The sequence below is a fragment of the Silurus aristotelis genome (assembly GCF_946808225.1).
Source record: "Silurus aristotelis genome assembly, chromosome: 10".
Classification (NCBI taxonomy): domain Eukaryota; kingdom Metazoa; phylum Chordata; class Actinopteri; order Siluriformes; family Siluridae; genus Silurus; species Silurus aristotelis.
Window position 1 is genome coordinate 9,006,938 of NC_139583.1, and position 11,932 is coordinate 9,018,869.

Consider the following 11,932-nt stretch of genomic DNA (forward strand, 5'->3'; position numbering starts at 1 on the left):
GAGGTCAATAGTCCTTGGTGTTGATTTACAGTAAGTAGACACAATGCGAGTGCTGTTTGGAGTCACAGTCAGAGCTGTGTGTCTTATTTGGACTACTCTGCACGGGTCATTAGTTCCACCTCGGTCACCCGCTAGTCCATCTGGAGACTGGAGGTTGTGGTGAGTGCAGTGGAGCGTGTTATATTTGGTTGGTGGAAACTGCTGAATCGTAGATTTCTTTGCCCTACTTGAAACAATTTAGTCCATTTTTTTCTGCAAGTATCAGATGGTCAATCTTTATATTTGGTGTCTTCGGTAGGTGGAATACTGGCAGATGTACTTGCAGTTACTGAGCCTTTCTTCCAGTAAATGTATTTGCCTTAGTGCCATGTTTTTGTTTTGTGTAGAGCTGAGCTTTTGGCACTGTGTTCTCAGCTCCACCTACCTCAGTCCTGATTGCTTTAAGGCAGCGGAAGACTCTGAATTAATGTACAAAAACAGATAGTGATAAATATATTTTGAGAGTAGTAGCAGAGAAACAGATGTATGCACAATACATGAAAATATTGATCTCCCTGCTGTCACCTTTATTAACCGGCTGTCAGCCTGAGACAATGCCTGTTAATCCAGACCAAGCAAATCCCTGCCTGTCATCTCCAATTGATTTTTGTGTACTGACAGTCATTGAGGTATTTTTTTACCCTGTCTCTGTGAGACGGCTTCAATTTAATGGCTGTTCCGTTAGGCACCAGGCAAAACTAGGCACCAGAAAATTAATTGTGCTTTTATTCAATGATAAGTTTTATTTCTGAATGTTTTTGATGTGATATGAAATGCTCTAGTAGTGAAAGACTTTCATTTTCTTATTATATTTTTTTTAAACACATTTATAATGTTAATTTATATATAACAATTAACAAATAATGAATTCCCTATACAAGACAGATACATTTTATTAAATAAAATCGTGAAACCTCTACAAAACTTAGTTCCCTTTATTGTTTTACTAATAGTTTGGTAGCTAATTTTACCATATTTTATTTCTATTCAAGTAAAAAAACATTTCTGAATTGTTAATATTAAACACTTCCTACCTGTTGAAATGCGATACATTATTACCTCTGCCCTTTACAAAGAAGTGACGCTGGAGACTCCTTTTTAACATATTTAACATTTCATCAGCTATTGCACATTATAAAATTAATTCATTTTAATTTGTATAGCGCTTTTAACAATGAACAAAGCAGCTTTACAAATATTAAAAAAATAATATATTCTTTGTAAGTGTAAGTTTGTTCCTGATGAGCAAGCCGGTGGCGAATGTGGCAATGAGAACTCCCTGAGATGGCATAAGGAAGAAACCTTGAGAGGAACCAGACTCAAGAGGGAACCCATCCTCATCTGGGTTGCACCGAATGTCCATTTATTGCAGATGTACAATGTTGCGGGGTACAGTGATGGTGATCAGAAGCAAAGTGTAGTCCTGAGTCAATGTGCCAAATATCTGCCATAAGTTATTCCAATAGACACTGTATCAAGAGCACTAATATAACCACATAATGACCAATAAGAATGATCGATTTAGCATTGCAAGTAATCTTTTTATTCCAATATATTCGTTAATGTTTCATAATTTAGTATTAATATTTATCTTGTCTTACTATTGTTGGTAGTAATGTAAAAACTTAGTGTTTATACCTTTATTAGTGTTTAGCCAGAATGTCCTGTAGACTTTTCCATACTGTCCAATAATAATGACTGTCTTTCTTTAATCATTTTGATTATTACAGTCAATGCTTCCATTGGTGAAGCATTAGAAATGTAAAGTATAATAGGTCACTGTTTGGAGACTGCTCTTGTTTTTAATAGTACATTTTAAAAAAAAAAGGCCAGTTTGGTTTGTTCAGATTGTACTTGCAAAGCACACATTTCATAGTAAAGGTGTGCTGCAAGTAGGTAGCAGCAGTGGAGCTGGCGTTCAGGGACCCCCTGTCTGACTTAATGGGGTTTGGGAGATAAAGGATGGAGGTTATTTTTAGCTCTCCATTTTACTCACTGGCTGAGCTGCTTCACTGCTTCAATGCTGTACACCTATGTTAAAGTGTTGGGTTTTAATGTTTCATGATTGCTGCTGGTTTTTAATATTTCATGGGTGTTTTTTTTTTTTTTTTTGTGTTATTCTACGTATCTCTTTTGTTTTTGTTTTTTCTTTTCTTTTTTGAATAGGTGATGCTTATGCTCATTAGCAATAATAATTCTATTCCACTCACGTAATAGATGTTCCTCTGAAAAGCTGTGATGTATTAGGATTGAGCACAGCCTTAAAACGGGCTCTGGTCCCAGTCTGGACGTGTTGCTAAAGCAACAGCTTAGGATGGGAACAGGCAGTGCTGCCAGGACTGCTCCTACTTTACATGCATCGAAGCCCTGCATGCTCTATTGAGTTCTTAGATAAAGGGTCAGAGCAGGAACTCTAATCTTACTGCTTTCAAACAATATTTTCTCAAGTTCTGTCAAAGCACAGCCTGTGTTGGATGACATGAAGTGTTTAGATGTGTAAGGTCTATATTTCTGGTCTGTCATTGCCAATGAAATCAACAGATGAATAAGAAAAGTCAATGCGTGATATTCGGACTTTCATTCTAATGAAGATTTTCTGTATTTGAGATTAAAAGTATTTTTATGCTTTTGCAGAGGGCGAACCAATTGAAGCAATTGCCAAGTTCGACTACGTGGGCCGCTCTTCACGTGAGCTGTCCTTCAAGAAAGGTGCGTCTTTGCTGCTGTACCAGCGTGCTTCGGACGACTGGTGGGAGGGCAGACATAATGGCATTGACGGCTTGGTGCCTCATCAGTACATCGTAGTGCAAGATATGTGAGTATGGCTTATGTTAGCTTATAGAGATAAATTACTTCTACATCTGTTCCCCAATTCATGCCAAATCCAGTGTTTTTTTTGTTTTTTTTTACCTCTACATCTGACACTAATTAACAGTAACCCTTCAAGTGCTTACACCAACACCATGAGTGATTGTGAGTCCATTAAATTTTTCCCTTCACTTGAACTAGGAAACCGAAACCTGGTCCAGCACGACAATACACCTGTGTACAAAGCAAGTTTCATAAAGACTGATCTTGAGTGGCCTGTTATAGAGCTCTGACCTCAACCCTATTGAACATGTTTGGAATTGATTGAAACGCTGACTGCACCCCAGACCTCCTTTCCTTACATCAGTATCTGAATTTAACCTTCAGCACAACTATACACAAGCACACTCACTCACAAAATCTAGTGTAACAGAAGAGGTTACTAGAGTTTGAGGTTAATGTAAAAGCATATGGGGAATAAATATTAAATGGGATGTTTACAAAAAAACGTATGGTCAGGTGTTCACAAACGTTTGTCCCTACAGTGTATGTAAAAGAGGGCAGATAACACTTTCCTCATGTGTTGAGTCTGCCTGTAAAACAGACTGAGCTACAGTCTGAAAAGGTGAAGTTGCCAACCCTTTCCCTGTTTAGTAGCTGTTGTGTGAGGGGAATGCTAAGTAATGCAATTCAATTAAAAAAAGGTTGTGTAGACTTTTTATCTACTATGTAGTATGATTTAGTAAATTAGCTAGTCTTTTTTGTTGAGATTGAGACTTCCAGGTTTAATCTACAGACCTACTGGTAACTTCCTCAGTCAGTGCTCTTAGTAAGATTTTAAGCTTTCCAGGTTCTGGGAGTGATCCAAACTGGCAAGTGACGGTTTTCCGTCAGTTACACTCCATGGGATTACTCAGCGCTAACCCCCTACTGGCTGTCCTCCCCTGGTTTGCTCATCTTGGCAGTAGTTGAACTGCTTTTGTCATCCCTGTTTTTACTCTCCTATGAACTCTTCCTTTAACAAATTCTACACTCATGACAAACACTGTCTGGGCAACTTGTGCAGCACAGTTGTGGAGAGCACGTCTCAACGACATACTGCCTGAGTAATGCCTGATCCTGAGCAAAGCCATGTCTGTTGATAATGACCTTGGGGGTGAGAGAATTTATAGTCCAGCACAGGGTAGGAGGGAGTTGAAGGTGCAGAGGCAGACAGTGTCAGGCATTCTGTCCTGTAGAGAGACGGTTGGAGAGAGAGGAAATCTGCAGGACAGCTCCCACACAGGCAGGATTTCCTCCGTATGCTCAGAGCCAGGACTGAGCTCAATTCAAATCTCATATGTAGCATATCACTGATTTAGTGTGCTAAGTACGCGCCTACTTATGTTGTGGTGTTTATATTCTGATGATTATCACTTTTGGGCAGTTTTTTATTGTAGGTTTTGAATGTGTCGCATTAACCTGTAAGACATTTTCTAGGTTTAAGCCGGGCAGCATGTATATAACGATGCAGCAGAGTTTTGATTGTCCTTCTATGTGTTGTGTCACAGGGATGATACCTTCTCCGACACTCTGAGTCAGAAGGCAGACAGCGAGGCGAGCAGTGGACATGGAGGAGATGAGAAGTGCTCCAGCAGAGATCTAACTTCTCCTACAGACAGACCAGACACATACATCAGCAGGTGAGACACTAAAACCCTTTCCACAATAATGATAATTATATACCACAGATACTGATGTGGCAATGGATCTCCATCTCTCAATACATCAGCCTTCCACTGTATTATTATTATTATATTATATTTGTATTAATATACAATGTTTATACAAATATTTAATACAATGTTCCTTATATCTCAACAAGCCATTAATATAAATATAATGTAAAAAAAAAAATTCCACAAACAATACATAACACTCACCAAAGCAACAGCCCAGGATGTGCTTCCTCTCGCCTCACCTACCCCACCCGACTGTATATCCTTATATTCTTGGAATCTCATACAGTGAGAGTTCAATAACAAGCATATAGTTATCAGTATTACCTGCTTTTTTAAACATGCACTGAATTCAGCTTTTCATGTTTAATATGTTTCAAATCATTTAGAGACCAGGACACATTAATAATCTATATTTCTACAGTCAGTCTTTTTCTTCATTCTCTTCGTCCAATGTAAAAAATCGCCTCCTCACTTCTAAATCATTTGTTGCATTTGTCTTAATCTCGTCCTCCCTTAGAGCACAGCGAAGAACACGCTGTACTTCCTTCCAAAAACAAAAGCCTACCGCACAAATAATGATAGCGATCAAATCATAACATATTTAGTTTAATAGAGTGATTGTTGGTAGACTCAGCAATGAAAGTCATTTAGAATGTGCTGCATATCTGAACGACTTGACGGCTGCTACTACTTTAGATAGCATAGTCTGCAATGTTGTTAATGTGAGTTATTGCAGAAATCATCCGTTTAAGATGATTAGTTTTTGTGTTTTAGAAGGTCAGAGCTTATTTCATCTGAATTCTCAGTTGAATTGAAATGCTATGGTTGTTCGTTGAGATTATATGCAGTGTAGAGCGCACTCTGCTGGTCATAGTGTGCACTAAAATAATAATTAGGTTAAATAATTATATACCAAAAAAAAATATGAGAACTAAATATGTCATGCATTTTTGATTAGCTCACTTTTAAATTCAGGGTCTTGTACATTAAAAGACTCCAGAAAGAAGCATATGAGATCAGGTGACAATATCGTTTATCCTGTGTAAATGAGAACGAGGATTGGTTTGCTTTACCTGATGCAACTTAGTATGTATTTGTGTATATTTGTTTTTTGTGCCTGATGGAGTTATGCTTAATTATGCTAATTATTTTAACAATATGCAGAAACTGGTCACTTGTTATTAATTTTAAAAAGTTACTTTATTATGCAGAAGTAAATGCAAAAATCATGTTTTTTTTATTATGTTTTGTGGTGCTTAGTCTGGAACATCTTGACCTCTGTGACCATGATATATATTGTGTACCGCATGCCAGACTGGGTCCAAACAAAGATAATGAGCAAGAGTGCTCATCTGAAGGTTACACACAAAGGGAGAAGGCTGCGAAAACCATAAAATACTAAATAAATATATCATTTTTTCTTACTTTCCCCAGTAGTCGCCACAGGAAGAGAAGTGACCCTCCGAATCGCAAGCCTCCAGCGCGCCCCAACGATGCCCACTGCATGGTCCATCCATCCCATGGGAGTCATGGGAACCACAGTACTCATGGCAACCCGGCCCTCGGCTCACCTGTTCTTAGCCATTACAGCCCCCGTGAGGTGGTGCGTGGCAGAGGACCAGTGGTCACAGACAGCCCAGAGAGACGCAGACGCACGGGCCACAGCGGCCTCACGGGTCACAGCAGCCTCACGAACATCAGCCGTCACGAGTCCCTGAAGAAGATCGAGAGCCCTCCTATCCGTAGATCCACTTCTTCAGGCCAGTACATGGCTAGGGGTCTGGACCCAGAAAGCATCGCACAGGTCAGCGAGAGGCGGCGGCCCTCACACCACGCCCTGTAACACAGTCAGTGACTGCCTCCTGCTCCTAACTCTTACGTCCTCTTCAAATATTCTGGTTTTCAGACGAATAGATTTAGAAGTTTCTCCAGTTATACAAAAGTGTTTGAGTGAACTTTAACTTCTAAAAGGTCATCATGATTTGACCTTCACCTTGACTTACAGTACGATGCAGAATCTTAGATGCTTTATTATTTATGCTACATACATTTTCATGACCGGATTTTATATAGGTTTATGCTGTAATGCTTTTTTAATAAGTAGTAGTCAACAGTAACAAAACCTGATAGAAAAAGATTTGATATTTAAATGCTGTAAAATGGTAACAAAATGTTTTTTATTGTTACAGACTAAAATGAGCAGTGGCACATTATTATGCTGTCAAGCATTATACATTTAATGAATTTGAATTGTAACATAAATGTCATGTTTGGAGAGCCCATTCTGTACATATATATAGAATATATAGAATGAGGGTTATTTCGCTAAAACATTCAGAAATCACTTGTTTTAATTGGCACTTGTAGTGAGGTTTGTACAGAAAGACATAATGATCAAACTTCTCATCACAGTGAATTAAAAATGGCATTAAAATTAGGCACAAATGGAAAAATCTAATATCGGAATGTACCAAGACACAAAAAAAAATCACATAATTTAAACTTAAATTTAATCAAATCTTCAATCCTGGATCTCAACCCACCTCTGAGAGGCATTATAACAGATTCAGATGGTGTTTGGTTCAATGAATTCAGCGTTATTCTTCAGTTGGTGGTATCTGATGCCATGGATTTCTTTTGATTTTCTGCTTCAAAAAAGTTTGTTGAATGTAGCTGGTAGTGTTTGACAGGCATTTGGTAGTGTTTGACAGCCAGTAGGGGGCATAGTGTTTGACAGCCAGTAGGGGGCATGGTGTCTGTCAAGTCATGCTGTATAATAAGCTCTGCCTGGGCTCTTATTAGCATCTCAGTAATGAGAAAGAAATGGTGCTGATAATGTTGTCAGGCTCCCACAGCAGCAGCTAATGACAGCGGCACAATTCAGTGAGAGAACAAACGCGAACACACACACACGCGTGCGCACACACACACACACACACACACACACACACAACAGGGTAAGTGGTAGCTTAGTGGTTAAGGTGTTGGACTTTGGATACATACAAAATACATACCAATAGTTTTTCTGGGTTGAGTTTTCTGAAGCAGCTGAGAAAATCATTATACAGTACGAGAGCGGCCTCTAGAGGCCTCTACATTCACGTTAGTTCATAGTGCATTGACTAAAATTTAAATCTGTTACAATTTTATCAGATAAAATCAAAATGAACCTAATTTAAAAACTTAGTAATAAATATCGAGGTTAAAAAATAAACAATTCTTCTAAAGCGTTTTTTTTTTTTTTTTTTTACTTCAGTTGATGTTACAAGTGGAAACTTATTGTAAAGTATTACCATTTCACATATATCCAAACAGTCATGCTTAAAAAAAAGGGCATCTTTAAATGTCTTCGCAAAGGCCAGAGCATTTAAATTATTATTTAAAAAAAATAAAGTTAAGTACTATTTTACATGGAGTGTTAGGTTTGTTTTTATTTTATTTTTATCCAGTATTAATTTTCGGTCCACTATCGGTCTACAAAATCCACTATCGGTTGTGCTCTAGTCAATATACCTTGTCATTTACTTGAATTTATTATATTTGCTCATTCCGTCTTTTCCCTGTCTCTTTCACTAGGACATTGAGGAGACGATGAACACGGCTCTAAACGAGCTGCGTGAGCTTGAGAGACAGAGCTCGGCAAAGCACGCCCCTGACGTGGTGCTGGACACACTGGAGCAGATGAAGAACTCTCCATCTACAGCGGGCAACTCTGCCGAGTCTCTGAATCGTCACCCACTGCGTCGCAGCACCAGCTCCACCAGCGACGCCATGACGACGTTCAAACCTGCCGTAGCCCCAAGAATGGGAGTCCAGCTTAAACCTCCTGCTCTTCGTCCCAAACCCATGGTGGCGCTTCCTAAGGGGGGTACAGCTCAAGCTACGGCATCACCGCCCCAGGATCCTCTTGACAAATCATGCACCATGTGAGCCAATCGCAGCTCAGCGATGGGAGTTTAATATTGATTTGAACAGATTGCTTTATAACTGTTACTTCTCCACAGTTTACATCTGGACTAGATTGAAGAGCCCACTGTTCCTCTGTTCCATTGCTATAGACAGAACAAGTGCTGAGTATCAGCCCAAAGGGATGTTTAAGCTTATATATATATATATATATATATATTTATATATATATATATATATATATATATATATATATATATATATATATATATATATATATATATATGTATATATATGTATATATATATGTATATGTATATGTATGTATGTATTACTAATAATTTCCCAGGTCAATAATAAACTGTAACAGACAGCAGGACTTTGTTTAAACACGTTTTACCTGCTTAAAGGTTTTTTTAATAGTTTTTCTTTCTGCATTGAAATGTGAACCATTCTACTGTGTGGTCTGCATAAAAGGCCACTCTTCGATCCAGTTGAGGTGCGGTCATGACATGTAGAAATCCGTTCACGTGGTGTTCGTCTGATGCGTTTTCTTGCATGTATATAGACCAGGATAATTTCTAATGTAATCCTCAGTATGAATAGATAAGGAAACTATAACTAGGTCAAGCAACTGTATTATAAAAAGAAAGCAACAAATCACAAAGGCTTCCTGCGTGGTTAGAAACATTTGTTCTAATAGTTTACATCTAGTAGGGAAATGCTAAATGTGAACAGGAACAAAGCAGGGTTTATATTGTTTCTTTGTTTACAGCCTCAGGATTGTGTAAAATTTTCGTTTCTTTTGCCTCAAACGGAAGTGAACTAATCAGTTATTAAGCAATGAATGTGGTTTACTGGTAACAAAGCAGAACTGCCGCATGAAAAACTAACCCTAGTCTCTGGTGGTGTCTCAAAAAGCAAATCAAAACGCTGCTAATTCCTTGTTCTGAAAAGCAGTTGCAATTTTTTTTTAGATCAAGAGAAGTAGTGTATGCAAGGCTTTACTTTGAATATTATATTTTTGATAGTAACACTAGTAATATGTACTGTATTTACACAATTACCACCGATGAACGCAGAATAATTCGACTACGTTTTATTTAATATTTTTTATCTAGTACATCCAATAATATCACTATCACCATGACTCAAATATAGAACAGTAGAGCAGTGAGTACAAATGTGGAAGGATTTCACTTTTATGGACCTTTTTGCTATTACTAGACAAAAACCCTGTGTATTTCTGAACATCTAATCAGAATTAGTTTGTTATAATCACATGGTTCTTACATATTCACTGACTCCACTCTATAATAAACCACACCACTGCTCTTACACACGGTACAGAACTTTGTTGTTCAGAGATCACTAATCCCTCCGAAATTTGAAATATAGAGCATGAACCTTAATAGTTTTTAGTCACGATATGCAAAGAGCTTTTGTTTTTTTATTAAGTCTTAAAGATTCAAGGCAATATTTCTGTAATTTTACCAAACAAAGGCATGAAAGCCAATAGCCATGGACTCTCTTGACTGTTACTATAAAATATAAATGTGATCATCCTTATGAAGTGTGAGGTCCAATCTGCCTTAGTCTGTGCTTTAGATCAGTGAACTGCCTAATATTTAAATAACACGTAAAAACTCTCAGCATCCTAGAAACATTGTTAGCTATGAAATCAGTTTTATCATTTAGAGTTTGATGTAAATGTGCTGCAACTGGTCCCAGTTGTACAGAATAAATATAACATAGACATTTGCAAATTGGGCAAATTTTACTTATAGTAATGTTTTAAAAATGTACAATATAGGCAAATGGGACAGAATAGTGTGTGTGTGTGTGTGTGTGTGTGTGTGTGTGTGTGTGTGTGTGTGTGTGTGTGTGTGTGTGTGTGTGTGTGTGTGTGTGTATATGTGCTATATTAATAATTCTAAATCATATGCTTATACTGAAATTTAATCCAGAACAATGGGCCATCTGTTGAAGCAGTGTGCCAGGAAGTGAGTAACACTTGTTGCTAATGTTATGTATGTTAAGTCTGATTTATTTTCTGACTAACTGTTAAATTGTAACAATAATATTTTAATGTAGATTCTCTCTCTCTCTCTCTCTGTGTTTTTGTTTTTTTGTAATAAAGTGTACAGTGCATTGCAGATCGAATATGCTTTATTCGAGAGTGTATTTGTTTCAGGGTTTATTCCTGGATTTCTCCCTCCACAGGTGTACAGTAACAGACTGCTGTTATATCAGTGTGGCAATGTTCATTTGTAGTATGGACTTGTGAAAGTGCCTTTAAAAACAGCCGTTTTAGAGAAGCTTCAAGCCAGTGTCCTCTGTGCTGTCACACTCATCTTTCATCCCAGTGCAGGACATATAGGAAAAGACAGTGACCAGATGATAAATACATTTGATAAATATACTGCTTATTCATTGTGACATTGCACTTTCATGTATAAGACTGTATATATGGCATGCAACATCCTAACAAGTTATGGAGCTGTTTTTGTTGGGGTTTTTGTTTTATTTTCATTTGAGCTGAGGCACTGCTCTGGATCATGTCTTTCTAATAAAGAACATAGTTTAATCAGCAGGTTGTCGTCTTGTGTGGTTATACATGCTCAATAGACCATTTGGAATTAGAATATATGCCCTATGAGGCATACTAGACGTCCTATAGAATAAAATAAAATGCAAAAGACTTTCGCAAGTTGATATCTTAAAAATCTATCATTTTATCTATAATAAATCTATCATTGTCATGTTGGAATTGAAATATTCATCTAAATGCAGATATCTGACAAACTGCAACCACCAGCTATTTAATACATTTGGCACAAATCATTATAGTCAAGTTAACAAGCTTTTCATATCCTCCTCTGTAACAGAAGCCATAGAGGATGTTCCTGGATGGTATGATTGGTGTTTGCCTTGTTTACTGACTTTTCAGTATGTACTGTGATGAAGACATTCTCAGTCCTCCTCTATTCCAAAGTAAACATCACTAAATCAAAGGTTGTACTGTGTCTCAGCTCTTAGGGTTAGGTAATGTAACATTGGTAAATAAATAACTTTTTTATAATTTTGTATGTAATATAATAACCAACTGTAAAGCGGTCAAGGGATCTTTTCAAAAGTCATTCACATTCCTTTTCTCTTAAAGACCTTGGCCTTGTACAGTTTTGGCCTCAGAATAATTTCTTTGAAAAACAAAATGGTGCTGCATATTTTACTTCATGTGATGGCACATTTGTTACACTATAATACACTCCTTGTACATATTCCAATTTTCAATGAACTGAACTTGTGAAATTGGGTCCAGCATCGGACATTTGCCCAATCGCTTTCTTTAACTTCTTACTGCCTCACATCTAAAACAATAGCCTTCCCACTCACTGATATATGCTAGAGATTAAATAGTAAAATACTGTTTATCAATAGTGTTACATTAGAAAGAC

The 11,932-nt window shown here is 37.4% G+C and overlaps 2 protein-coding genes across 5 annotated transcripts in view; one reads left to right on the forward strand and one right to left on the reverse strand.

The window, feature by feature from the left end:
- The window catches only part of srgap1a (SLIT-ROBO Rho GTPase activating protein 1a), an 84,024-nt gene extending 75,323 nt beyond the window's left edge, over positions 1-8,701 (forward strand). For 2 of the 4 annotated variants that reach the window (XM_083551887.1, XM_083551889.1), the window contains exons 19-22: positions 2,674-2,854; positions 4,398-4,529; positions 6,006-6,372; positions 8,145-8,701. In XM_083551887.1, coding sequence (XP_083408013.1) covers positions 2,674-2,854; positions 4,398-4,529; positions 6,006-6,372; positions 8,145-8,498 — 1,034 coding nt within the window. In that variant the 3' untranslated portion in view covers positions 8,499-8,701. Of the gene's footprint in view, positions 1-2,673; positions 2,855-4,397; positions 4,530-6,002; positions 6,373-8,144 lie in introns of all 4 variants that reach the window. The other 2 variants (XM_083551886.1, XM_083551888.1) reach the window with 1 other exon arrangement.
- LOC310731884 (uncharacterized protein) overlaps positions 1-11,932 on the reverse strand; it is a 421,718-nt gene that overhangs the window by 100,996 nt on the left and 308,790 nt on the right. The window lies entirely within an intron of this gene.